Source organism: Curcuma longa, chromosome 1 (genome assembly GCF_044706935.1).
Source record: "Curcuma longa cultivar G26 ecotype Majalengka, Jawa Barat chromosome 1, ITB_CL_G26_1.1, whole genome shotgun sequence".
Taxonomy (NCBI): Eukaryota; Viridiplantae; Streptophyta; class Magnoliopsida; order Zingiberales; family Zingiberaceae; genus Curcuma; species Curcuma longa.
In genome coordinates this window covers 18,971,646-18,999,459 of record NC_133861.1, presented here as the reverse complement: position 1 = coordinate 18,999,459, position 27,814 = coordinate 18,971,646, and the positions used below count along the sequence as shown (strand labels likewise).

The 27,814-nt window shown below is 39.3% G+C and overlaps 5 protein-coding genes across 5 annotated transcripts; 1 reads left to right on the top strand and 4 right to left on the bottom strand.

Moving 5' to 3' along the window:
- LOC141822365 (putative calcium-transporting ATPase 8, plasma membrane-type) lies at positions 1 to 10,929 on the bottom strand. The gene is made up of 8 exons (XM_074709813.1): positions 10,578 to 10,929; positions 8,208 to 8,271; positions 6,195 to 8,134; positions 5,837 to 5,995; positions 2,946 to 3,117; positions 2,564 to 2,862; positions 322 to 748; positions 1 to 229 (listed from the first exon to the last, which is right to left on the bottom strand). Exons 1-7 carry the CDS (start codon positions 10,752 to 10,754, stop codon positions 440 to 442), a joined length of 3,120 nt encoding a protein of 1,039 aa, XP_074565914.1. The 5' UTR covers positions 10,755 to 10,929; the 3' UTR covers positions 1 to 229; positions 322 to 439.
- Positions 10,930 to 11,653: 724 nt separating this feature from the next.
- On the top strand, positions 11,654 to 12,214 carry LOC141825470 (uncharacterized protein At5g39865-like). Its single transcript, XM_074712858.1, has one exon. It carries the CDS (start codon positions 11,654 to 11,656, stop codon positions 12,212 to 12,214), a length of 561 nt encoding a protein of 186 aa, XP_074568959.1.
- A 1,535-nt stretch (positions 12,215 to 13,749) lies between these two features.
- On the bottom strand, positions 13,750 to 15,116 carry LOC141827813 (two-component response regulator ORR9-like). Its single transcript, XM_074715145.1, has 5 exons — positions 15,007 to 15,116; positions 14,840 to 14,913; positions 14,679 to 14,756; positions 14,523 to 14,593; positions 13,750 to 14,425 (listed from the first exon to the last, which is right to left on the bottom strand). Exons 1-5 carry the CDS (start codon positions 15,107 to 15,109, stop codon positions 14,155 to 14,157), a joined length of 597 nt encoding a protein of 198 aa, XP_074571246.1. The 5' UTR covers positions 15,110 to 15,116; the 3' UTR covers positions 13,750 to 14,154.
- Positions 15,117 to 18,889: 3,773 nt separating this feature from the next.
- Positions 18,890 to 20,296, bottom strand: LOC141813876 (protein LATERAL ROOT PRIMORDIUM 1-like). Its single transcript, XM_074701879.1, has 2 exons — positions 19,419 to 20,296; positions 18,890 to 19,345 (listed from the first exon to the last, which is right to left on the bottom strand). Exons 1-2 carry the CDS (start codon positions 20,068 to 20,070, stop codon positions 19,005 to 19,007), a joined length of 993 nt encoding a protein of 330 aa, XP_074557980.1. The 5' UTR covers positions 20,071 to 20,296; the 3' UTR covers positions 18,890 to 19,004.
- Positions 20,297 to 25,859: 5,563 nt separating this feature from the next.
- LOC141830019 (inositol diphosphatase DSP1-like) lies at positions 25,860 to 27,041 on the bottom strand. Its single transcript, XM_074717499.1, has 5 exons — positions 26,710 to 27,041; positions 26,531 to 26,624; positions 26,402 to 26,459; positions 26,275 to 26,318; positions 25,860 to 26,191 (listed from the first exon to the last, which is right to left on the bottom strand). The coding sequence occupies exons 1-5, from the start codon at positions 26,982 to 26,984 to the stop codon at positions 26,036 to 26,038; spliced, it is 627 nt and encodes a 208-aa protein (XP_074573600.1). The 5' UTR covers positions 26,985 to 27,041; the 3' UTR covers positions 25,860 to 26,035.
- Positions 27,042 to 27,814: the final 773 nt, after the last annotated feature.

The following is a 27,814-nucleotide window of genomic DNA, read 5'->3' as shown; positions in this document are numbered from 1 at the left end:
TTGGTATAGCAAATAATCATAGATAAATGAGAAATTGTACATCTCAGATACCAAAGAGTTACAATCATGAAGATGCATTCAGTCAAATCCAGTAATTGCCCATTTGTAACAAATTGGAAGCACGATCTGGGTCCTGGTGTATAAGTTCGTGGTACTTGAGTTCAAGGTTGACAAAACATAGGGTGAAAAAACAAGCATTGAACTGGAAAGAACAATGTGGTTTTCCCTCCTACAAAATAGTTAGTCACAAAACTAGAGTCAGACACCATATCAACTGTAAGTAATGCGTATCCAAAAGCATTGAACAATAAGAACTCTTACTGAAGTAGTCCTGAAAAGGATTGTCCACTGGGAAACTCAGGTTCTGTTCCAATAAGCTGCATACAAGTTTAGAGAAAAAGATGTGGACATCGTCATGAATTATTCTTCTATTATCTGTTTATACGTCTTCTGGACCACTAGGGAGGGCTTCATAACCATTTATCTGATCAATGCTGTTCTTGTTTGATTCAACTGGGATGCACTTCAAGATTATTGCAATTATCATGCTGATAGAACCAATCAGTAAACTGAGCAACCATAGTTGCCAATTTAATGGCACTGTTCTTGCATAAGTCCCCAGAAATTCGATTATAATAACTTGGAATATGACAGTGGATGCCACAATAGTCAAGAAGATCCAGTTCCTGAATATGCCACGTAGCACATTGATCCTCTCCATTTCACGGCTATTTATTTCGTTAAATACCTGAGCAATAAGCCAAGGTGAGGAGAAATCCGTTTACGGTCACAAAGCAATGTGAAGTGCTCTATTAGAATAATCACAATCTGTCTTGATAGGGGAGGAGGCTTGTCAGATCAGGTTGAGTTGTGAAAAAAAAACTTGATTTGACCCAAATTGATTCAGGGTATTGAAAAAAATGAGCCGGAAGCCCGAAAGCATTTTCGATCAGGAGTATGTCAGTTTTTTCCCTAGAATCTTGATCTTATTTTTTTATTGTAAGCTCTGTTCATTTGTAACTCCTTAAGATGCTAGTTAGGTTAAATAACTGGAAAAAAACTATTGCTAAATATTAAATACATTTTCAACTTTTAACAGTAACAGAAATAGTAACACGTCCCCTACTTTATTGTTGTTAATGTTGATGCTCCTATAGGATAGTGTATGGTTAGATTCGTTAGCTATTACCTGAGTACCTTATGGTAGAACATGGTAGGCATAGCACTGAATGAATTCCTTGTGGATAAACAGTCACTTAGCGGAACGAAATACTTGCAAATGATGACTTTGCAGATAGTCCTTTGACCTATACTATTTATTACCTTAGTGCCTTGGGTAGGACATGGTAGACATAATGATGGATGGATTACTTGCAGATAAAGAGTCAGTTACTGAGAATGAGATTCTTATGATCACCACCTACCTGCTGTGAAGACATAATGATGGATAAGGTCTTAGACCTATAAGATGAAATGGACAATATCAGTTATATTGATTTTCTCTCCTTGACCATATGTTAGTCACATCATTGAGAATTAGCTCAGATTACCTTTGGTAGTTGTACCCATATAGAGTTTGCATGTGGTGTCACTCCCCGTTGTAGTATGGGAGACTACAAAGTGTAATACCTACAGATGAGTGCAACCACACATATTTGATGGCAACTGAAGCAATTAGCAATTGGGGGATAAATTTGCAATGCGAAAATTATTTGTATGATAATTATGTATCTAGTTTATTATTGTCCAGCTATACTTTACCTTATTCATTTCACTCACGTTCTATACTTTACCTTTATTCATTTCACTCATGTTCTTTTCATTGCTCTATTTTCCCTGTTGACTCTCGTCTTGCCACTCAGGCCACAAGAGATATCTAATGGATTGAGGTCAGATTTTGTTAGCAGGATTACTTTGAGGACACTTCATGTGAAATTTGTTAGATTTCCTCAGTTTTTTTTATCATGTTATGCTTACATATTTGTGAATCTATATATATATATATATATATATATATATATATATATATACATGTTAATAAAAGTTCAAATTTCAAAGAAATGTCAATACACAAGTCCTTACACGAAAGAAAGAAGAAATCTGGGTGTGTGTGTGTAGTGTAAAGATATCATCCTGCAATCATCATAGGAATCATATCATGCCAAGTCAATAGCTACGGAAACCTACTTGCGACATGACTGAGAATAAGAGACATATAAAGAATTATCCTGTATTATTCTTTCATCCTCTCTTCTTGTTTTGTAGATACTAGATTGACTGATTCAGCATGTTAACCGTGGCTCAAAGTGACTGACACTAAGGTATTCATACTGCATAATATTGCCCCATCTATTTGCACAACAAAAAGTGCTAATAAGCTACAGCGTGTCGGATACAGTATTTATGTATCTACAACAATCAATTTTGTTTTGCAAGAGCAAAATAATCGAGGTATTACTAACATATATCCAGCTAAACAAACTAAGAGAAGTCAAGAATAAATATGTCAAATACAAAATACTTACCAGAACTAAAAATAATGAAAATCAAATAGAAATTTTACCTGGCAAAAGACGAAAGTATTGAATATGAAAGTATTGAGAACCATGTCAGAGTCCAGTCCGTCAATTCCCAGAAGTTTTTTCCCATCAAACATTAGAAGGCCAAGTACAATCAGTTGATACATACTTTGTCCAATTATATTTCTCCACATGACTGGCGTAATGAAACTTTGGCTCCGCCCAACAGGTGGCCTTTTCATCATATTGTTATTTGGGGGCTCTGTTGCTAATGCTAGGGCACCTAATGTGTCCATGATCATGTTGACCCAAAGCAACTGAACAGCAGTAAGTGGAGCACTCCCTGAGAATCAATGTGTGTGATCTAAATGTTGAGTAAAGTAAAATCTTGTTGACCTTCTAAAAATATAAACTACAAACAAGTACCTGTGACCAATGCAGAAACAAAATTGATCATCAGAGCGACAATGTTAACTGTCAGTTGGAACTGTACAAATTTTTGGATATTGATGTAAACCGCACGACCCCATTTGGCTACATTAATTATGGACGTAAAATTGTCATCTAATACAATTATATCAGCACTCTCCTTCGCTACCTGCAGATTATATAATGTAAACACATAAATGAGAACGCGTACAAAACAACATTTCAAACGATCATGCAAAAAAGGGATCCAGGTCTGGGAGTTCCTATTATAACATGGGGTTTAACAGTTGTAAAGAAGTAAGCATCCAAGTAGAAAAAAAGAAGTCAGGTTTGGAGATTGTCGGTTTACATTCAAAAGTACTTCAACTTGATGTGTTTACAACCATGGTTCTTTCTGGCTATGATATGCGTGGAGATAAGTTAGATCCCTACTGAGTAATGAACTCAGGTATATTGAGTTATCGTGTGTCTTAATAGTTACCAGCCAAAACTATTTCACTTGTCAATGTATTTATCAATTTATAGAGCAGAATATTAAGAGCAAAAAACATAAACTTCTATTTTCATGGAAATTTTGGTTGAAATTGAGGTGATTTCCTTTGGGTGATTGAACTGATAGGGATAAATGAATTCCCTTTGGGTGATTGAACTGATAGGGATAAATGAATTCATTCAAAACAAGAATTCCATTCAAATACATGCAAAACTCTATTGTATTCATATAATTTATAATATAATACTTCATGTCACATCTATTCAGACTAACACATATTTAACTATCAGCAGTAACATTAGAAATGTCAAGTGGGCTGGGCCATCCATTAACAAAGGGTTGCAAAGGAAAATAAAGTTTCCATCGGCGTGAAGTTAACACCTAAAGATAAACTAAGTTTGATTTACTCTGAAATATGAGGGAATGTCAAAAAGGAGAGAGTATTATTCTGGCATCTAACCTTGGAGATAAGTTCGTGAATTTGGAGAATAACAATCTGTGAGAGATTCTAAACAAGTATTTAAGAACAAGCATTACAAGCTTCATATGTTCAGCTAACAGTTCAAACTACCCCAATGAGGCATAGCCTTTGGCTCCGACTAGCTTTATATTCATATCTCTACTTATTATGCACATCTTAGTTTATTATTTTACTCCATGCCTCCAAACCAATATAAAAAGGCTATCCCATTTCAAATAATAGATTAAATTGCGGATGGACAACCATTCCTCTAATCCAAATAAGAAGAGAATGTAAAATGCATTCAAGAAGTACCATAATCATGCATAGTCAGCAAAAGTAATTCAGAGTTGAAAAGTATACCTCTGTGCCTGCAATACCCATTGCAAGACCAATATCTGCCTCATGCAGAGCTGGAGCATCATTAGTCCCATCGCCTGTCACTGCTACAACTTCATTAAACATTTTCCTCAAGTTTTTTACTAATGTGCCATGCTTGGCACGGATCCAATTGCCTGACATGACCTATAAGTAAGGTACAACCCACAATCAATTAGTATTAATGTTATTATTTTTATTGGTAAACTATCAGCCCCACAAGTTGGTTGGGCACAGCATGAGTTAGGTGGATTTAGGCTCATGTTGAACCTAGGATATGGTATCTTAGGTAGTACAAGGCATGATCCACTTGTTGGCATGTCGGGCTAAGCATGACCTAGAAATATGCCATGCCATTTGGGCATGTGTTGTGCCCAACTGAGATACAACTCATTGGCATCCTTAACTCCTGGCCGTACAGGATCTTTGATGCCAAAAACACAAATCAGTGTGTAACCAGTAGCAGGAATTTCATCCATCTCTGATCTTGACTACTTGTGTCCCTGAAGGCTAAGCAAAGAGTTCTCAGAGCTTCACAAGCAAAATCACTAATCACCTTCATAGCGTCGTCCTTTTGCCTATTGGATAAAACAATGATATTTCCATCACTATCAATTACATGATCACACATTTGTAGGACAATTTCAGCCTCCTAACCAAGTCAACCTTCTGCCTGGTGTACATTGACTCTGCCAAGACTTCATGTCTGATCCTCCAAATCCGCTTTCCCTTTGCCTAGCCTACAACTAGGACTTTCCCTTGCCCAGCTTCACTCACCAGGACTTCCCTTGCCTAATCTTTCAGATTAGTACTTCTCATGCCAAGCATAGATGTTGAACAATGCCCTACAAAATATGAAATATTCCACAAACAGAAAAGCAAGACTAAGGCACTAGTTGAAGATGAAGAAGATCTAGCTCTAATGCAGCAATTAAGCAACTTTGACGTATCAACTGTTTGAATTAAAGTTTTGATAATCAAAAGAGACCGAATGGATCAAATCTTCCAGATAATTGGCATGATGTTCTTTCTTGATTTTCCCTCAGATTGTTGATACTTCAGATTCTAAAGTTTGTGAAAATGAAGTGACATTTAACAAAGGGTTGCAAAGGAAAATAAAGTTTCCATTGGTGTGAAGTTAACACCGAAAGATAAACTAAGTTTGATTTACTCTGAAATATGAGGGAATGTCAAAAAGGAGAGAGTATTATTCTGGCATCTAGCCTTGGAGATAAGTTCATGAATTTGGAGAATAACAATCTGTGAGAGATTCTAAACAAGTATTTAAGAACAAGCACTACAAGGCTTCGTAGGTTCAGCTAACAGTTCAACCTACCCCAATGAGGCATAGCCTTTGAAAAAAGCTGGCTCCGACTAGCTTTATATTCACATCTCTACTTATTATGCACATCTTAGTTTATTATTTTACTCCATGCCTCCTCCAAACCAATATAAAAAGGCTATGTCCCTCCATTTCAAATGATAGATTAAAATGCATTCAAGAAGTACCATAATCATGCATAGTCAGCAAAAGTAATTCAGAGTTGAAAAGTATACCTCTGTGCCTGCAATACCCATTGCAAGACCAATATCAGCCTCATGCAGAGCTGGAGCATCATTAGTCCCATCGCCTGTCACTGCTACAACTTCATTAAACATTTTCCTCAAGTTTTTTACTAATGTATGTTTGTCCAAAGGCAAAGACCTAGCCATTACCTGTAAATGACAAAGTAAACTAGTTGCTAAACTGATACCCACAACATATAATTTTGTGCCAATGTTTCGGTTAAACTGGTTGTTTGTTTTTTCAGGAAAAAAATGATTGTTTGTGACCCAAGTGTGAAAGGTTTAACAGCAAGCACACGTTAGTGTAGCTGAAATTGTTTCTCATTGCAGTAAAGCAGCGTAAAGGAACCTGAATTTTTGGTATTATATCTTTCATTTCTTCAGGGTTCTTGTTTCTGAATTCTGACCCTTCTATGGCCAAACCATCCTCAGATAATATGCCACACTCTTTTGCTATGGCTTTAGCTGTATTTATGTTGTCTCCTGTAACCATCCGCACCTTGATGCCAGCAGCTATACAAGTCTGAACAGCTTCCTTAACTCCTGGCCGTACAGGATCTTTGATGCCAAAAACACAAATCAGTGTGTAACCAGTAGCAGGAATTTCATCCATATTCTGATCTTCACCACTTGTGTCCCTAAAGGCTAAGCAAAGAGTTCTCAGAGCTTCACAAGCAAAATCACTAATCACCTTCATAACATCGTCCTTTTGCTTATTGGATAAAACAATGATATTTCCATCACTATCAATTACATGATCACACATTTGTAGGACAATTTCAGATGCACCTTTGCAGAAAGCGCGGGTCCCTCCATCAGGTAATTCAACAAGGACAGACATTTTCTTTTTTACCGAATTAAAAGGTTCAACTATCAACTTTTTGCAGTGCTGATGTTGTGAATCTACTTGTCTTTCTAACTCCAAACCAAACTCTAACAATGCAGTTTCTGTAGGGGTCCCTAGTATTGTATTTTCACCATCCTTCCCTCTAACCACTTCTGAAGCACTATTGAGAAATATACATTGCAAAAGGACTCCTAAAGCACTTTCTGGTATCATGGATTTTAGAGATACAGCAGTCTCAGATCCCCTAAATGATTTTTCCATTTCACAAATCCATATCTTATCAACAACCATGTGTTTAGTTGTTAGTGTACCAGTTTTATCAGTGCAAATACAACTAGCAGATCCCATTGTTTCGCATGCCGACAGGTGTCGCACAAGTGCCTTCTCCTCCATGAGTTTTTTCATTGCGAAGGCAAGACTCAAGGTCACAGCCAGAGGTAGCCCTTCAGGAACAGCAACAACAATGATTGTAACAGAGATAGCAAAATAGTTTAGTATTGTCAATGCATCATCTGGAAACCATTTGAAGCCTGCATTGTAGAACTTCTCAACTATGAATCTTCCTAACAGGGCAACGAATGTCAATGATGCAAATGCTAAACCAATCTTTCCAATTATTGTCGCAACGCCATTGAGCTTTACCTGAAGTGGTGTTTCATCTTCCCCTCCATAACTCAAGGTTTCCATTAATTTTCCCCATTCAGTCTTCATTCCAACAGCAGTAACAATCATTGTGGCAGAGCCATCTTGCACTTTAGTTCCTGCTAGAAGAAAGGGCTTTTCATGAGAACTATGCACTGGTTCACTTTCCCCAGACAAGTTTGATTCATCTATTAACAAAGCATACCCAGAAATATACAGTCCATCAGCTGGAATTATATCTCCAATTGAAAGATTAACAATATCCCCAACAACTAAATCATAAATTGAAACCTTCTGTCTGTAGCCATCTCTGGTTACTTGAATGAATATTTTCTTCTTTTCTTTCTCCAAATCTCTGAATTGTAATGATTGCCTGTAATCACTGATTGAAGTGACGATGACAACCAAAAAAATGCTGAGAACGATTCCCAGCCCATCATACATACCCTTGGGCCATCCTTCTGTAGCAAGACCCACAACAATAGATATCAAAGCGCATATCATAAGGATGAGCAATGTCAAATCATGTAATGCATCCCACACGAACATCAAAAAACTTCTAGGAGGCTTCTCAACATACTGATTAATTCCATAAATTTCCTTTCTAATGGATAAGTCACTTGTTTTGACACCATAATCCGGTGAAACGGAGATTTTTCTTGCTATGCCACTAACTCCTCTATGATTCATCAATCTCCTGCTATCATGGGTGCGTGCAATGTTTGTCAATTCATCAGGACTGATAAGGAAACCAGCTTTTCTAACCTCCTCCGAAAGTGGATACTCAGCATTTGCACTAGCTGCAATTAAAGATGAAAAAAGACTGATTAACAGAACAAGTTCGCTTATAATTTCAGTGCACGAAGATCAAACCATCAATAAAGTGCAGAGCGGCCTTTTGCACATAAAGGGCAATCCGAAATTTTCGAATATTTTCCTGTGTAAAACCATAAGCATGTTACCTCTCAATAAGATATTGTAAAACCAAAAGGAGTCTAATCAAAAGGTGAACAGAAAAAAAGTACTACTCATAAACAGTTGCACAACCAGATAAGAAAACCTAGAATCAAGCAAGAATAGTTACTGACACTATTTGACAAGGAATGTTAGCATGTAACATCGAAAATAGTTTTATAAAAGGGAAAAAAAAGTTGCCAAGTTTTCTAAAAGGTTGCAACATCAGCGTGAACATTTGGTGCGTAAGTTGTTGAGTGTAATTACATGAAGTCAAGATTAGATATGATGGCAAATCCATGCTATGTATAATAATGTAAGTTCCTTATCACAATGGTTCACCCTCCATACAGGACTTAGAATTCATGTTTTACTAGCTCATTTAAGTATTTGAAGATTTAAATCTTCCAGCAACCAACACCAAACTTTGGCTAAGGTCACTCTGTTAGCAAATCAGCCGACAAAGCAGCCTTTGCCTCTCCTCACCTTAGCTATAATGGACCTTACTGTTTTTCTTGTCAAAACTGATTGAGCCACTATTTATCTCGAAAAGTGGAGCAGTTAGAAAAGAGGCATTCTTAACCGATACACAACATTATTCTTTTATAAATAGTAGATAGAGCTGGACTTTTGCCATCGTTTCTTCAGAAAAAAAAAGTAATTAATAAATATGGCAGACTGCAAAGACTTCCCTTAGATGCAACATTCAATCTTACGAGTTACGAGCTCTGAGTTAGTTTACAGTTTTAAATCCTCAGCTAATTAGGTAAGGGATTCAACCTATCACAGCTTTCATTTCTAAAATCTATCTAAAATTCATACTACATTGGTTGCAGAAGAAAAATAATTACTTAGTTGAATTAAATTAATTTTTATTTTTGCCTTTTAAAACTAAATGATTTCCCTCATTCTAATGTAGAAAATCGAATTGTTTCACACACACACACAAAAAAAGAGTGGGTTCTCATTCTATAAAACTAAACTGATGGATTAAAATAATTCAAGAAATTAGAAAAAGGAGTAAATGCCCATTTAATTTTATATATAAATATTTTCCAAATTAGAAGTCGGCAAAATAAATTATTGTTATTCTACTCTCTGGCGAAACATCTTCGTGGGTCGTAATTCTAAAAAAAAAAACTAACTTTTCCATTAGATAATTATCCGTTATGTGTATTATTTGTGATGTTTTAAAAAATTAAATTATTATCAAGTTGTTTCAGCAAACAGATTGAATACTTAAAATTAATTAGTTTTATCATTTTTCCCTCAGCCATCAGTTGCATCCGTCCGATGTCTGAGGACTTCGGCGCTTCTTCTTTGAATGGCAATACGAAAGCCCTAGAAACGCTAGCAGCAAGGTCGATGCCGGCCTGTGTTGCTCTTCGTCGTTCCCCCTCCAACTTTTGCCACTGCTCCTCCTTGACGTCGAGAGCGGTTCTATATATGTTAATTGTAGAAGATACAGTAGGCTTAAGACTAAATTTGTAACCACCACCGGAAAACCTATTATATTGTGAGTGGCCAAGAAGTGAGCTTTCTTAATTGTGGATTTCAGAGAAGTCAAACTACCTTTGTGCCTTGTACCCCAGAAAAAGAAATCCAGAGAAAGACTCGACGAAAAATGTCGATGAACTTGCCAAGATAGGGATATTTTTTAAAAAAAGAAACTGCTTTTCTTTAATCTAAATAGGAAGAAGTCTTCGCCCAATTCCGTGTTCCGATATCGCCAAATACACAAGATTTAATTAGGACTAAAGTCGCTATTGCGCCTTCTTAGAAGAAGAGAAAAAAAAAACGCGCTCTTTCCATCATTTATTTCTACATTTTAATAGACCGGACAATACGGGAGTACGCCCATGGTTCCATCCAACTCTAGCACACTACTGGGAAGCATACTTGCGTACGTGCGTAATGGGAAAAGAGTGTACAGTAATATCAATCATGCCAAGGGTCTAATTATGCTTTTGACTTTTGGGGGCACACAAGAAGCTTCGCAGAAATTTCCGAGCTCTTGCCCAAATTACAAAATAGATTGAACCCTAAGGGATGAATGGCAAAAGGGCAGACAAGCCCTCAGGCCTGGCAAATCGACAAATATGACTGGATTTGTTGATCAACCAAAGATCAAAGTGGTCAACATACAATTGCTACCCGCGAAAAGAAAATTTCAGATGAAAAAACAAAATCCGAAAAGGGGGGAACACCTGATCGGAAACGAAATAAAGCAATCAAATCGAAAGAATGAGGATGCGTTCATTCTACTGGAGCATGAGATGTTGCACTAACCTGGATATTCTTCTTCTTGGCCTCGACCTCGGATCGCTTGTCGAGATCTGGGACCATACGAAACCTGCGGCGGGGATTCCTGACCACCAAGCCGACGGCCCGCCGCCACCGCCGCTGCGCCTCTGCCGATGGGTGCTTGCTCTCCACCTCGAAGTTGCTTTTCAAGAAGCTCTCCATCGTATCCCGCAAACCGATTTCCCTTCCTGATCTCTCCTCTCAGTCTCAGTCTCAGTCTCGGTCACAAGCAGGGCGATAGATCAAGCGAGGAAAAGGAGAGACTCGCGGAGTGGTCGCCGACTCGGCGCACAGCAGCGAAGGAGAAATCGGAAGGAGTCGTTGTTTACGGCAGGGCTGGTGGGGCAGCTGCATGGTCCCGTCTCCACCAATCACGCTTTCGGTATTATGATCGTAACTTTTTAGTCGTTGATCGATAAGATGCGTTGACATTACAATATGCCAACTTTTTATATCGTCTCCCATAGTTTAAAATATTATATTTTGCTCCCTATAGTTTACAATAATCTCTAACTTTAATATTGTTTTCTCTTCGACACCAATTCTAACCTTTTTCTTTCGTACACGCTAGATATGTGACTTCGAGTTTGAGAGTATTTTTGACCATTTAAATTAACTAATAATCATGGCCAGCTTAATAAGTTTAAAGTGTGATGAAAAAGGACTCCCTGTGAATCATTGTCAACTTAAAAGAGACAATACAGTCACAAGTAGTCACATGTGTAACATGGGAGATGACACTACAAAAATAATCTTAAATAACGACGGAATTAACGATCATGAAAATATTCCTCTCCATAATGTAAAAATATTTCCTTCCATAATTTTAAAATCATTTTCTCCCATGTCTCCTATTTTGAATTATAAATGCCCCATGCTATTTTAAAGCTTGCAAAACAAACGTAACAAACCTACACCATAACAAAGCAAAGCTAAGTTAAGGTAGTAGCAGCATTGGTTTACCAACCAATATATATATACATACAACGCGGCACAGATAATGCAACTCAATTTAACGATCGAATTAAGCCCACTTCTCCGCCATTGAATCTATTACTATTATGGCATCCAATATCCTCCTCCCCATCCCCTACCACCATCATCGCGGCACCGCCTTGAATCCCCGGCGCCTCTGCGCCTCCGGCGATCCCTACAAACGTCCCCAGCCCGACGTCGTCGTCCTCTACACCACCTCCCTCCGTGCCATCCGCCGCACCTTCCAGGATTGCCGCGCCGTCCGCTCCATCCTCGACGGCCTTCGCGTCGCCGTCGACGAGCGCGACGTCTCCATGGATGCCGGCTTCCGCCGCGAGCTGCAGGTGGCGACGGAGGGCATCCGGCCCTTCGCGCTACCCCAGGTCTTCATCGGAGGTCGGCGCCTCGGGGGCGCGGCGGAGATCTATGCGATGCACGAGGCCGGGGAGTTTGGGAGTGCGCTCGAGCGGGTGGCGCGGCGCCGGGACTCGGGGTTCACCGGCTGCGGCAGCTGCGGTGGGGTGCGGTTCGTGCCCTGCTCCGTCTGCTGGGGCAGCCGGAAGGTGTTCGTGGAGGAGGAGGGGCGCGCGAGACGATGCGTGGAGTGCAACGACAACGGATTGGTGCGTTGCCAGGATTGCTGTTAACGAATCCGTCGTTATAAGATAGTGTCTTCAAAATGTATGTACGTAGTAGAAATACAGGGCCGATCGAGTAGTATCGGCCAAATTGTATTAAAGAACAAATTTGAAATACCTTCAGTTTACAGAGACACTGAATAGAAGCTACGAATTCGACGTATTATTATAAGAAAGAAAGGCGACCAATCAAAAGGGAGTAAAAAAGAGCATCGCTTTCACGATAATGCAACCGGTAAGGAATCACGATCCAATTATCTCTCAAGGGCCATCACTGCAGCAGACAACCTAACAGAAGCTAATTAATTCCCATGCCAATTCATCACGCCATCTGTTGGAAGAATGAAGCCTTCTTTTATTTTAAATTTTAGGAAGAGAATAAAACACATAAATGCAAGATTCAGCTGACATTTTACCTTTAACAATTTGTTCTTCCAACGCCTTCTTCAGAGTCTGGGCCTGTCTGCAATCCGGAGAATCATAAACTAATTAAATGAAGCTTAGAAGGAAAGCATCCAAGAAGCTTTTTCAATGGGCCTTTAGCAAAATGGCCTACTTACAGTACATAGATGAGCTTTTTCAATGGAGAATTCATCAGCCAAAGTGAACCAATAATCACAAAATTCCCAACACCACTTTCAATATTGTTTAGAGTTTGTGTGCCCATTTTGTGGTATTTTTTATTTATGTTTTCTATATATATATATATAAGTTCTTGATTCCTACACATCATCACAGCAATTAAAGAGTCTGGCATTTCCTTGCATGTATTAAATGGCATGAAGCATTTTTCACATTCAAACACCATCTGAAATCTTCAGTCGGAAGGAAAAAATTATAAGCTTGAGAAAAGAAAATAACAGAATCAGGCCAAAAGAGATTGGCAGCAAGCGTCATAAACTTGAAAATCTTGAATTTCTAAAGTATTGTAGGTAGAATTCTATGTTTACACTATTTATGAAAAAGTTAAGTGTTCTTAATGTTTTGATCTCATGATCCACACATATGTATTGCTATTTTAAAACTGCTAAGACAGAACAATAGCAACAGATTTAAAGAAGATAAAAAGGATGCACAGAACAAAAAATATGAATACAATTATGTAAATAATTCTTTAACTTCAAGAGCATGAGTAATTATTTTATTCACAATAAGTAATATCATAATGAACAAATTAACTACTTTATTTACTTCATAAAATATCACCAATATTTTTAAAGTATAATTACCACTTTATTCCCAGATTTAACTACTAATAAAACATGACAGAACATATTGTAAGTTATTTGTGAATCAATTTATAGTTAAAAAAATAAAATAAAATTTTCCAGTACTAGTAAAAAGATATATCTATATTTTGTTAAAATTAAGAAGAATATACTAAAATTTTCATCAAAAATCAATTTGTAGACCTTTTATAAAATAACTTACCATCTAAAAAATCTAAAGTTTTGACCACTTTAACTTACCAAGTACCAACACTATCATAGAAAATACATCAGATTTCCTGCGAATTTTGTTTTTGGAAATTTGGATCCTTCATATCTGAGAAAGTTCTGCTTTATTAAGGATATATACATACATAATATTTTCTTCTCTTAGAACATACTATTTCTTTTCCTGTTTGCCAATTGATTACAAGCAAGCAACCAGAAAAAAGGCTTGGGCATCTTGTTTATTCCGTCATTTTCATTTTGTTTTCGATGCTTTTTATGATGCTCCATTACCAGTAAAGATGAACCCTTTCTCGTGGCAGTGAGATGCCATGAGCCTACAGCCGCACCATTTGCCAGAATAAACTAACAGAAACTGGTAATTAAATAGCTTTGTGGCATCTCAAAGTCCATCAGAACCTTCTACTCCAGTTATTTACATTTCCTATTCTTGAATTGCGTTATCACTGCAAAATTGGCATCATTAGAGGAACCAAGAAACTGGATCCATGTTCTTCACGCTAGATCATATTGCAAGCCACCACAAGAGAGTCTCAGTCTTCTCCTCTCTTGTGCAGATTCCTCGTCCATGGCTTTCCTTTTGCTGCAGATACTACTGCTGTCATGGCTGATGCTTCTGCTGGTGATCTTATCGATCTCGCTGCTTTCTTCTTGACTTAGATGCCCCTCTTTTGATTTCCCTTTCAGTATGTGAGGCCTGAGCTTTTTCAGGTCAGACAGCCTCACTGGCTTCAGAAAGAACTCTTCTGCTCCTCCTTCCAAGCATCTGTAGCAGCACACGACAAAGCAAAGCAAACCTCCTCAGAGTTATTTCAGAGTTCATCTGAAATGGAAATTGCATCCAGATCGAATTTCTCTCTCACCTATTTATCCTGGAAGGCACATTCTCCGCTGACATAATCACTACTGGAATGTCCTTGAAGGAAGATGACCCCTGCAATTGATGAACACAGAGTAGTCTCTTCTCAGATCCTTGAAACAGCAAGACAAAATTTTGCATGTAGAATTATAAAGTATACCTTGATCCTTTTGAGAAGGTCATACCCTGTCATCCCTGGCATGGAGTAATCTGTTATGATCAAATTCACCTCAATTTCCTGAATCAACTAGCTACATTAGCTCGCAAGAGAAAAAAGGAAAAGGGCAAGGAATTGAGGGACTGAAATAGTCAGAAGATTACACTCTGTTCTGGTGAAGCAGTTGCAGACAATCCCAAGAATTCAAGGGCCTTGCTTCCTGAATCCACTGTGGTAACTGAAACAAACAAATTGTTTTTCCATTTTTTTTAAGAAGAAGGAAGAGTAAAGATTGATAATAGCATCAGAAATTGAGTGAAACTAATTATACCATGAAAGGAAGAGATTTTGAGGAGCTTCTCAATGAGCTTTCTGTCCATGAGACTGTCATCCACAGCCAGGACATGGAACCTCGCCTCTGCTTCAACAGCCATGGAGAAGAAGAAGAAGAAGTTCTTGCTTCTCTTATGACCGAGTGGAGAGGCAGGGAGTAATGAAATATAGACGCCCTCGACGACCCACCAAATCCGAGCTCTAGGAAAGCGAGATCCGACCAGATATGATCCGTATCTAGCTGTGTCCTCGCACCATCCTTGCACTAAACACGAAGGAGCAGCAAACACGGAAACAAGTCTTTTTTAATTATTTCTCTCTTTTGAATATATATAAGATTCTTCAAAATCATGATGATAATTCAAAGTTTAAGACCCGATCAATCAAGAGGGATTATATATTATTCGGATTCATTGGGAACTATTTTTGTCCACTCCACCGGACGACCGTTAAGTCGGCCAAATCTGAACATGGTTGTCTGTTTCCTATCATCCATCAATAATTAAGATTCTCTCAATTTCTAATCAAGAAATTTTGCACTCTGAAATAGTATAAAAAAAAGGACAAGATTCGCGATATCTTAATGTGCCTTCAGTCCTATTCATTGATGTCTTCTACACATATATTTGTTCTCCCACCAGCAGCAATTACGACTAAAATATTTATTCTGCTTCCAACTGCCACAATTTGACTCCATTCACGCAAAATATATTAATTCGGCTGAAATAAAATCTAATAGAAAAGCAGCGAAATTATTTATATTAAAATTTAAGGATTGCAACAGGGTTGGGTTTTTTAATAAATTAAAATTTTAATACGCGTATTTATTATTAATTCATCTCTTGTGGAAAGTGGTGTCGGCGGCCCGGCGGTGGTGGCCCGCGCAATCCTTAGTTCAGATTCGTTGAGGTAAGGGTGGCCCGCCTTGATTTACACAATTGAGTGAAGTTTAAATGCGTACACGCACTTGGGACCCGGGAAGTATCTTTCCATTTGACCATTCAAAGATTTGCAGCCTAAACACGATCTCATCTTTCTCTTTCTCATTCAAACCTCGATATATTTTGACTTTAAGGAGAAAGAAATAGCGAATAATATTAAAAATACAGCATATCGATTATACTTGAATTTTTTTAAATAAATATTGTTAATTCACTTTCGTCCATTCGAGATGATTTGATTGAGGATGATAATTAAATTGGTCGGTGTCCATGTAGACTGTGTGTGCCTATCAGTTTTACATGACATAATTCAACTCATCACTTTTAACAAAGTTTCCATGCATTTTGAGCCATTTTAAAACATAATCTAATAAAGGCCCATCTCAATGAATAAGCCTGCGTCCACCACTGTGAGCCATTATCCACCAAGAAAACAGATCAAAAGTTTCGATATTTAAAAGAAAACTAGAGTAAAATACTAGATAAATTACTATCCATTTAACAAATATTTGTAAGAATTTTCGATCAACTCATGTTTTCCCCCTTAAGACCGATGCAGAAAAAGAGAACTGAAACTAAAAGTTTTTCAGTTTTTAGTGTTTTTCAGTATTTGACTTGGATTGATCGCCTATGAAAATATGAATGTTAAAAGGAAGGAAAAAAGAGATTTAGTGAAGTCATCAATAAATAACTGTTTCACAATTTATAACTATATTAAGGATATCTTTTAAAAAAACAAATGTACACTCTACAATACAACACCTGTGACTAATTGTTTACACAAAATTTGAGGCCAAAATATGCATATGATAGCAACACATCCATTGATGAGCTTGATCCATTGCCACCACAACAAGAATAGATAGGCACATAGATCAAATAATGAACTAATTTTCTTGACTTAAATTTCTGTTCAACCAACAAGACAACTAGGTAACTCCTGGAACAAACAATTTCTGTGTAGTTACAGTCAAATTGAAAGATTGCATCTTACTAATTTTCTTGCCCAAAGTCTTTCCTAGTAAAGCCACATCAATGTGCTTTTCTCCATCTGTCTAATTAAACTACTATAGTTCCAAAGGTTACAACACAAACAGAATGAAAAGAAAACAAAATTGAATTTTCTCAACTTTATAGAATTTGTTGCATTTACATGGAGCTATCCAGACAACATATTAGATAAAGGGGAACACTCGTGTGGCCTCAACACTCTAAATACTTGTTCAGTAGATTGCACATTGGAAATGTACAAGAAAATAGCACCATAACAGCTATAAATATGTACTGAAGGAGTGTTAGATCACTATCAGACTGACTAGTCTTCAATAATTTTTCAGTGAACTTTGCAAGTCGGAAGAAAACAAAACGATAAATTGTTTAGAAAGATCGAAGTATGTTGTAGCAATAAAACCATACATTCTCAACCTGAATAAAAAATATATAATGAAAGCCTAATTTCGAAAAGAAAAAAAAGAAGAAATATCAAATGAACTATGAGGAATAATGCTAAAAAAACGCTATTAAAGAAGAAATATAAGAAATTTTGTACTGTATTTTAATAATGATAATAATTATATACGTGGCCAATTTTTATCACAATCTTTCTACTATTAAATCATTATCATAAAATATTTTGATAGTTAATAACCAAAGAATTTCGCTAATCTAACAATTAAATCAATTGATAGTATTATTAAGAGTGTACATCATAGAGGCCTAAGTATCAGCAAAACTTTCAATGACAAATACTTTATCATTGGAAGAAATCTTTTAGCAAGAACTAGTTAACAGTCATTTTCTCAGTTTTTTTTTGGTAATCTTTCTGTTATCTATGAACAACTCTAAATTAAATTTTGGGAATTCAAGAAACTGGTTAGAACTCATAATTTTTGGTCTAAATAATTATGTAATAATCACTGCTATTGCTGGTAACAAACTTGTTAACCAAACAATTTTTTTTTCTAAAAAACACTAAAATTGATATTTAAACTTCACAACTAAAACTTTCCACTCTACTAGTCTATACATGAGCATGATGAGTTTTATCTTTCCACAGAGAGAATATTTAATCAGACAATACCAGAAATTAAGCATTCTAACTCGACAACAAAAATTATAGTCGTGATTTAGTTAGCAAGATAACATGGGAAAATGAGTTGGTAAGTGTAAAATTATGTTGAGATATAATGATTGAAATTTCTATCCCCCAGGTTTTGCACTTCAAGTCAAGCACATACAAAGCGTTAATCATAGTGTCGTGCTAATATATAAACAACTAATGATAAGAACGAATAGATTTTGTTTTTTTTGGCAAGATTCATTAAATTACAATCAAAGAGAAAAAATAGAAAACCGAAGAACAAACAAAGAAGCCGCTATGCGAAATAACGAATCCCGTAAAAATGATAAAATCAATTACAATCATAGTCATTATTGCCTTGATGAAACTATTCCCTATACACCGCCATTCTACATGCGTTGTCCAGATTCTGGAGTTATTATGATGTGAAGTGGCCAGACTTGACGGGATGACACAAGGAACAGGATGAACAGAAGTCTTGCGGCCATATCAAACCACCGATCCGGCCTTGGAAAAGAAAGAGCCGAAAGCAGCCGTGCTTCAACTTGGAACTTAATACACACAAAGTTCGATAAAAAAAATTCTCTACCAGTCTGGATGCAACTCCCCTGACCATACACAAGCGACCCTCAAAAGAACTACCCCCAAGAAGCTTTGCAAGTCAAACTATACATGAAGAGAACAGTTGGCAATAGGGCAGGAGATGGCCCAAAGAGCGACCTGAGCAATGCAATTTACGTTGCACCAATTTCCTTTCTCTATTTAGAAAGGCAAGAGGAAGAAGACGGTAGTAATAATGCAGAAAATAATGATGATTGGACAGCGATGAATAATGGGGAGGAAGAAACGAGACAGTATCATCACCATGAAATGTATAATATTTAGTAATTAAAAAGGAAATATAATCGCCGCAAGTAAAATGAAGGAAGAAAGATAAAGGATCATACTGTTACAGCAAAGCATGGGGATGATTCATCAGTTTATTTGGTTATCGTAGTTGGCGCTTCCAACCAATCCGCCGCCGAAGGCGTCCGAGGATGGTAGCATCGGCGACGATGAGGAAGCGCCAGCAACGCGGTTTCCGAGGTGTAACTCCGAGAGGTTCGGTATGGAGCCCTCCTTTCCGTCGTCGGAGTGGCCGCCGCCGTCGTCAAGGCCGTGGTCGTAGAGGAAGCCTTTGAAGACGCGGCCGCCGATCTTGACCATGGCGTGGTACGCGTACTCGTCCTCGCCGTCGTCGATGGACGTCACGCGCACGCACTTGAACAGCGCCGGGGCACGCACGTGGCCGGGGAGGTTCTCTTTGACGCCGGCGTCTGCGTGAGGAAAGAAAGATGAAACTTTTAAAAGTTGAGAGGTGTGAAATAAAGTGAAGCTTTAATTAATTACCTTGGTGGCTGGAGGTGGTGTCGAAGCTACGAGTGGTGTTGGAAGTGGAGGTGTGGGAGGCGGTGGTGGGCTGAGAAGATACGAGGCGGGGCTTCTTGGGTGCGGAAGTGGAGGTGGAGGAGCCCGCTGCAGCGGCAACAGCTAGCTGGCGCTCGCGACGGCGTGCAGCGGGAACCCAAGTGCTCTTCACGTGGGTAGAGCAGTCGAACCCCCGGCTCTTGCAGCAAGTCCGGCATCGGCGGTGGCTGCAATCTTTCTTGGCCTGGTTGCCGCAGTCCTGGCACGTGAACACACCTGCGCCGGCGGTGGCGCCGATAATTACTCTGGATTCCAGCATCGGCACCGGCTTCCGGAGGTAATTATAGAGGGTAGGGTTAGGATTAGGGTTAGGGTTGGTTTCATGGTGTGGGGGAAACGGGTGGCCGTGGTGGTGATACGTGGTCGCCTGCTGCTGAGCCGGTTGCCAGACGTGGATCCCACCGCCTAGCTTGCCCTGGGCGGCGGGGGTGTCGTCGTCGACGATGCACGGGGTAGCGGCGAGGAGGGGGATGATGGCTGGGTGGTGCTCCGTCGCCACCGCAGAGAGAAATGTTTCATGGTGGTGGTGCTGGGGGTGGAAGGACGCGGCGGAGGCGAGCACCACCGTGCCCATATCGGCAGGGATGCCGTAATTGACAGCCTGCCGCCCGCCACCATCAGCCGCGGAGGAGCTTCCGCCGGCCGCCCAAACTACGCCCCCGGCGGCTCCGCTGCCGCCGCCAGCATTGAATCCGAGGCAGAGGTCATCGCCCCGGTCGGCGGAGGAGGACTGCGCCCAGTCCGCAAACGCGCCGGTGTCCGAAGGGAAGCGCCTTCCAGAAGCCACCCCGCCTGCTTTTATTCTCTACTCTCCCTCCTCTCGCTTTCCTTTCTCTGCCTACACCCACCAATTCTTCTGCTTCACTCTAACCCTACACGCTAAAATCCCTCTCTCTCACTTTTGTGTTACTGACTTAATTATTTCTACCCAATTTTTTTTTCTTAAAAAAAAGAAAAGAAAGAAAAATGATAGTTATGGAGCTCTGCAATTCCTCTGGCGGGACTTGGGAGTGAGAGTACCTTCCCGATCACTCTCCTTCCTTTCCTATTAACTTTCCATCCCTTCTCCACCCTTCCTTTCCTCACCCTCTCCTCACCTCACCTCACCTCACTTGTTTTTTCCCTTTTGCCTTCGCCTTTTTCTTCTTTCGTACACGCTCGCCAGTACCGCGCTCTCGTGACCTATAACTGGAGGTGTCAATTACTAGATGGTGATATCTGAACCAACCAAAGTCAAGATTTAGCATCCAATAATTGATTATCGAACCGGTTTTGCCCATCGCTTCTTCTCGTCTGCCTTCTCCGTAGAAGATGTTCACCGCATCTTTTGTTTCTGCAATTAGTTCGTTCCGTGCATGGGTAGGTGTTTTTTTTAATATATATGCGAAAGGTTGGCAGCTAATTTTCTTCCTCCCTCCCCTCCTTGCGTATTTGACCCTTCTCTAAAACCTTTTAATATGAGACAGAGAGAGAGAGAGGCGAATTATTGGAGGTGGGAAAGCGGGCCCCGCCGCGCGGCGGTGGTGGGCCCGAGGAAGTGAGACTGTACGGAGTCCATCGCAGGTGAGCGCAGGCGCACTCGACTACACGGTCACACACACCCGTAAATTTAGCAGCGGTTGTCTGCGACAGGATGGAGGCGAGGGCTAAGCCGGTGCTCGCTGCTGCGGCTTTGAAATCGTCACCGTGGTCCTGGTTCGCTCCTGCTCTGCTCATGCAATTTCGATCTTTTTGAAATTCACAGGGAGAGGCGGGGCGGGTCCTGCGTGCTGCGGCTTAGTGGCGTGGGGGATCGAGCTGACAGAGGCCTGCGCCATAGCTTTCCCTTCCTCTCCAGCTCCAGAACATAAAGGCAGGAGGAGGGGGCCATGGGCTCCAATCAAGGGATGGAAGGTTCATGGTTCCTTGGTGAGGGAGAAGCATGGGAAGTCCCCGGTCGGCATGGCGTCGATCTGTAGGGCATGGATTGTGGCAAGACTAGACCTGTATGCTAAATATGATGCCTGTGTATGTGTCAGCTGTGAGCAGGCAGAGAGAGAGAGAGAGTAGTAGCAGCAGAAGCAGGAAGCTGTTGCTGTTTCGGCCGCTGCAGGAGTAGGGCAGTGAATGGACGTTAGCAGAGCGTTGTAGGCCTTCTTCTTGCATACTTGCTTTTTGGTGATGGCAGTACTGAATGCGCTGCCAGAATGTTTGCGTATATGGATTTAGATGGAGATCGGAGAGAGGATGAAGGCCACAGCTAAAAGGGCAAAAGCATCGCAGGAATCAGAGATACCAGTTCATGATCCACCACCATGGCGCCATGCGCAAAGAAGACGACGATAATTATGGAATGCAGGAAAGAGTTTTATCGGGTGCAGTTGACACCTTGCGAGCTGGAGGAAAGGGTACAGGAGGATATTTCGAACTGCAATTTAATGCTCCATGACAGCATCCACTGAAAATCTTTCATTATTAAAATAATAATAATAATAATAAAGTTATCGCAAATCTACGTAGCTATCTTCTACTTCCCAACTCTACACTTTGCCCTGTCACTTCAGTCGCCGCTCAACGTGCTTATCTTATTTATTGCGATTATTACTTAAACTAATACGACTTTTTAGTATTTCCTATCCTTATTTGATTTAAAGTTTTGTTTTCAGGCGTGTATCACGCCAATGATAACGTATGCTCTTTTATTAGGAAAAAAACGAAAGTACGAATAGGTTTAGAAACGAAAGCACTTCTGAAAAACGTGATAAATAATTGGGCAAAAATACAAAAAAAAAGGCTCTTTTTTTATTATCGTTAAAAATTACTCTATTTTGGGAAACAAATATTTAAAAGTATTTTTATTTTAAAATATCTTGCTTTTAAAGAACTTTTGGTAAAGTTAAGTTATATAACAAAAATTCTCTAGTTTAGTCAAATTTATTATATACAAAATGTTTTTTCATTATCTTAATTAAAATTTCTTAAATTTAATTCCAGCCATTTATGACCATAGTTGTTAAATAACACCGAAATAAGATTGTTTTTTAAATAAAAAATATGATATTTTAAAAATTTTAGTGATAATAAAAATAAGAATTCTCTGGAAGGCTCACGTTTTTATTTTGGAGATTTGAAATACGTCTCCGGACGCCAGGAGGCGTGTCGTCCATAAATTCGTTTTCGGCGGCGATCAAAATCGATTGAAGATGGAGATGGGATAGGTCGAAGAAGAACACCGATCTGCACGCCTGTATTACTTCTAAGCTTTGTTTTGTTTTGTTTTGTTATTGCGTGTTTCTTGCCTTCCAAGCTTCTGTTTGATGCTGGACAGGCATATATGTTGATTTTTATAGCGATGAATATTTATATATATATATATCTTTCCATAAAAAAAAGTAATTCATAATGAATCCATCCGTAAATACATGATTAATTGTGAAAGTGGTGCCGTTGCACCGTAGATACGGGGACTAGAGTGATGGATGGGCAATTGTAAGAGGGAGGAGGCGATGAAATAAATGAAATTTTATTCCATTTATTATATTGATAGTGTCCGAACTTTGCCTAATTATATTAGTTGTGTGTTTTTTTTTATTATTTTGAGTGTAATATAAATCTCTAGTATAATTTTATGATCCCGATGACTTACTTTAAGCACGTAGAAACTCATCTATGGATATTTAAAATTCATATTTTTTTTTACTTTGGATTATTTTTAATTCTTAAATGCATATACGCTCCATGAATTAACAGTTTTTTTAAAGGGAAAAACCCGTTAAAACACCACCTGGGAGTTTTGGACCATTTGATTCCATAGAAAATATGTTCAGAAATTATTTTTTTATCAAAAGAATATATATATTAAAATTAATAAAGTTTTCTTTTATTTGTCTATAAATTGTTTACTTTATCAAGTTTTTTCCATTTCTCACCCTTTGCCAATTGATTTGATCATTGAGCCAAAGAGTTGATTTTTTTTAATTGATGTTAAATATTTAATTTATATTGATTAATTTTGAAAATGATCAATTCAATTTTACAAAAAAAAAATTATTGATTATCAAAATAAATGTAAAAATATTCATAACACTCCATCAATATGAAAAAACATCCTACTATTGCACTGTGGGAGCGAGTTGCTCTTTTTTATTGATCTCTATAAAAAGAACAGATTGTTTGTACGATTACTAATATTTTTTTAAAATGTTTTAAAAATAACAGAAAAAGGAAAATAACTTGAAGAGGCCCGTAATTTGTTGGGTACCTAAAAGACTATAAACTTTCCAATTTATTGAAAAATCTACATGAAATGAAGTAGCTTTCTCGTTGCCAACGCAAGTCTACGAGGTAGCTACCAGAGAGGAGAGAGGTGTCGTTGGCATGGCCTGCGCCCTGCAAAAAGCAATCGAAGCAGTCAAGAGATTGATAGATAAATGGATAAATAAATAAATGAGGGGACCAACCTAATCGAAGCGATCGAGTAAGTTTGAATATTGTGGAGGATATCTGTCAATTTCATGCATCTTCTCAAAAAGAAATAGAAAGCAATGGATCAAAAATAAACAAAAGAGAACTGTAATTTAATTACATGAATGATTGAGAATGCATTGTCTGATAACAGATATAAAAAAAGGTTAATAGTAAAGAAATGTGCGTACGTCTTCTGGAAGCAAACATGGAGCTTGAACAATGACAGAATGTCAACTCGTTCTAAGAAATTAACAAAGAAAAGGAGAACTGCAAAAGATTTAACCATTTTATCCTTGCAAAGAATCAATAATAAACTTCATTGTCTCCATGTGCAGGTTGTCTCCATTTAGATGGTGTCTCATTTCATTCAGTCTCAATTTCTTCAAATTGTTCTGTATCACATTTGCCTTGGCACCATCGACCATCTCGAAAGCCTTCTTCATAGATGTTCCACATGAAAGCCCATCTGCCAATTTGTTGACTGTTTCCCACAACAATGGATAACGAAGATTACTTTGTATCGTTCTTTCACTGCCTTCAATTGAATGGATGCATCGTGAGAGTTCAACTTTTTCACCGTTGGGTTTTGTCTGTTTTCTTCAGCATCTCGCATTCAGAATTAACATTAGCAACCTTCCCCGTTGGAGGGATAGTCTCGACAGACCACAATTTTTTAGAGAGATGATATACACTTTGTTCGTGATGATTGAAAGAGATTGAAGATACCTTATTTTTCAAACGAGCAGAAATTCATCTGATATTTTTTCTTCAATTTCTAACTTTGTCGGCAAGCTGCTTGTTACTGGCATCCAAGTGAAAGGAGGTCCCGATGAGGAGGCGAACGCTGTCCATGTCGTCGATCGAAAAAAGGAACAGTGCCCTTCTCGCTAAGATACTTCACCAGGCCGTTGAGTAATGCCATCTAAAACCACAATTTCTGAAAGCGCTTCCGACTGCGATTGCCATTCTCCTCGGAATTGTCAATGTCAACACGCTTCCTTTTTGAGGAATATCGAGCCGGCAAAGGAGAGCCAGCATGCTTGATGGGCTCGGGAGGAGTTGATATGGTTGACGAGGAAGATGGGTCTAGCGATGAAGAATCCAAGCATCTTACTGCCTCGCCGTCATCGGATTCACCACTGGATCCGTCACCTTAACCATCTTCGTCTTTGTTGTCGCCTTCGTCATCCGTAGAGGAGACAGCAGCAGGAGGGTTTGGAGCGGGTGGTGGCATCTTGTCGGAGGAATCAGGATCAGAGGAGTAACGGGGCTGCAATTTCAGCTCCGGTTTAATTATTCGTCTCGCCGTCCTCGTCTTCGTCGCTGTATTCATGTTCGTCTTCTCCTTCATCGACCATGGAGGAGACGTCAGAAGGCGGAGGAGACCTTGGAGCGGCGGAGACGACGGCCATCTTCTCGGGAGAACTGGGAGAGCGATGCACCTCCTTCTCCTCTCGTTCCACATCCTCTTCCTCCGACGAACAGTAAGCGGAATCATCATCGGAACCGGAAAACTCCTGGTAAGCAGTTGCCTCCGACGAGGCGTAAGAGGAAGCAGAATCAGATTCAGAACCAGAAGACTCCGGATCAGCAGCGGCACGCGGGGAGGCCATGATCGGCCAGTGTCGCCGGCCTCCGCTAGAGCCTGAAGAAGGCGAAACGGCTTTACGGTTTTGCCTCGCGGCCTCCCTTATTTATTAGTACCCGAAATTTCGATAAATGCATTTTTGACCCTCAGACTTTTCCTTTTTCGTTCGTAACAGAAAATTTTAACAACACTTTTTTTTTCTTCTTATCCATCCTCAATCTTTGTTTTTCTTTTCAATCTATTTTATAATCTTTATTTAATGCTACATTTTACGTCATTTAATTTAGTTACATCGATTCATTCCTCTTCTGCTGATCAGTCGCACAACGTTGATGAGATAAAGTAGTCATCTTCCATTAAATTAAATTTGCTGGGAAAGAAATTGTCCAGGGCCTCCAAAAAAAAGTGCCCCTAACTTCTCCTTACTCCAGTCCATTCTCACAGATTATTCATTAACTCGATTCAGAGCACTCGATGGGAAGGAAAAATAGGCCCTCTCTGTCCGTCACAGTTCTCGGCTCGAAGTGTCGAACAGTTCCATAAACCTCAAATCGGAAACCCTCGCTTTAGCGGCAGCGAATCGCTGGTACTCGTCGATAACTGAGGACAAACACCACTTCTGAAGCTTTCTCAAACATCCCACGACGCAACCAGTTCGATGCTGAACGTACAGTAACAAGGTACGAAAGAGTCAGTATTTTTGTATGCATCGTCGTCTCTAATGAGCGTGTTGCTGTTAGTTACCTTTCCTCTCTTGCAGTGGATAAGCAAAGGGTGGTTTTTGGCATCTGAATCAAGAGAGGCAAAGTTCAGCAAAACTAAATCAGCTTGAACCATTCAAATGTATAAAGAGAGAATGATTCGTACGTACCGAGGATAACTTTGAGAGCATCAATAATTTTATCTCCGGGAATGTCGATAAACGGTTCCTACAAGATTACGCATAATTTAAGACTGCAAATCTAAGAAACATGCAAGAAAAAGGGTGAGGAAGAAGAACCTTGCGACCATCAATTCCGAATTGAAATAATGTGATACTATTCGACTCAAGAAACTCCAGGTTTTCCTCCGGATACGGCTCCGGGCAAAGATACCTGCAACGTTACGATCAACAACAAAAAAAAAGAGACAAAATTATATAAAAGTCGAAAAAAAATGCTGGTAAAATTGCGGGCTCACACGATGGACCGGAGCTTGAGGGTGTGCAGGAAGCCGAAGTTGGCGGTGTCGGGGAACCCCGACCGGAAGACGCCGGCGTCGACGACCGCAAAGTTGAGCGGTGGAACTAGCGCTCCGCCGCAGCACTCTGTCGCTGCTGCTGAAGGATTCAAACAAGAAGCATGGGAGCAAGTGGTGGTGATTGTTGGGTAACCGACGTCGCCGGCATCGCCGTCGTCGTGGTGGCGAATTGGCGGAGGCTCCTGATGCGGCGGAGGAGACTCATTGAGAATCATCACCCTCCCAATAAATTTCTTCACCTTCTCTCTTCCTTCTTCGCCGAAGGAACTCGAGGGGGGTATTTGTAAGGAAGAAGGAAGGAAGGAAATTGGAAGTGGCTCAGCGCGCAATGGATTATAAAATCAAGTGGACAGGAAAAGAAAAAGAAAAGTAGGTGGAAAAGGAAAAGGAGATGGAGAGAGGAACTTTCGATTTCACTGTCTCGTTATGGAATTACTTTGCTATAAAGATAGAACTGAATCGTTCAGTTTAATGTCCCCCTTAAAAAAAATAACTAAATGATCACTAAAGAGATTTCTCAATATAATACTTAAAAGAAATGCTTACATTAAAATGATCATTAAAAACTTGTCTGTTCCATCTGTCGTTGGATTGGTGTGCATTTGTCAATGATTTGATATTATCAAAATTGTTCTATCGCAATGAACGGAGGCAGCGGCGGGTATACGTCTAAAGTTAGGTATTCCGCTCTCTATTTATTTTATTGTATTGTGTTTTGTTTCCGCTAAAAATGATTCCGTTTTCTGATAAAAAATGATTCCGTTTGATTCCGCGACAAAATTATTAAAGCAAAAAAAAAGAGGCAATAAATAAAGCATGGAAAAGTGGCAAATCGCCTGCGCCGAATATCCGCATCTTCCATGCTCTCTCTCCTTTTTTTCCCAACCATCCAAACTGGAATTTCGGAATTAAAAATATCGCTGATGTGCTTTTGATTATATTTTATTTTGAAATTTATAAATTCTAATTGTTACTTCGAAAAATCAATTTAATCAACCTAACTCGCTTCTGTTTAAATCTTGCCCGGATGATAGATGTTGACTGT

Excerpts from the sequence above, each read along its gene's own strand:
- LOC141822365 (XM_074709813.1), bottom strand. The coding sequence starts at position 10,754 with ATGGAGAGCTTCTTGAAAAGCAACTTCGAGGTGGAGAGCAAGCACCCA. Across the intron at positions 8,135-8,207 it reads CGCTCTGCACTTTATTGATG|CTAGTGCAAATGCTGAGTAT; the intron begins GTTTGATCTTCG and ends CTTTAATTGCAG. Across the intron at positions 749-2,563 it reads ATACTTTCGTCTTTTGCCAG|GTATTTAACGAAATAAATAG; the intron begins GTAAAATTTCTA and ends CTTATTGCTCAG.
- LOC141825470 (XM_074712858.1), top strand. The coding sequence starts at position 11,654 with ATGGCATCCAATATCCTCCTCCCCATCCCCTACCACCATCATCGCGGC.
- LOC141827813 (XM_074715145.1), bottom strand. The coding sequence starts at position 15,109 with ATGGCTGTTGAAGCAGAGGCGAGGTTCCATGTCCTGGCTGTGGATGAC. Across the intron at positions 14,757-14,839 it reads CTGCTTCACCAGAACAGAGT|GAAATTGAGGTGAATTTGAT; the intron begins GTAATCTTCTGA and ends TAGTTGATTCAG. Across the intron at positions 14,594-14,678 it reads ACCTTCTCAAAAGGATCAAG|GGGTCATCTTCCTTCAAGGA; the intron begins GTATACTTTATA and ends CATCAATTGCAG.
- LOC141813876 (XM_074701879.1), bottom strand. The coding sequence starts at position 20,070 with ATGGGCACGGTGGTGCTCGCCTCCGCCGCGTCCTTCCACCCCCAGCAC. Across the intron at positions 19,346-19,418 it reads CACCACCTCCAGCCACCAAG|ACGCCGGCGTCAAAGAGAAC; the intron begins GTAATTAATTAA and ends TTCCTCACGCAG.
- LOC141830019 (XM_074717499.1), bottom strand. The coding sequence starts at position 26,984 with ATGATTCTCAATGAGTCTCCTCCGCCGCATCAGGAGCCTCCGCCAATT. Across the intron at positions 26,625-26,709 it reads CTCAAGCTCCGGTCCATCGT|GTATCTTTGCCCGGAGCCGT; the intron begins GTGAGCCCGCAA and ends GTAACGTTGCAG. Across the intron at positions 26,460-26,530 it reads TCGGAATTGATGGTCGCAAG|GAACCGTTTATCGACATTCC; the intron begins GTTCTTCTTCCT and ends GTAATCTTGTAG.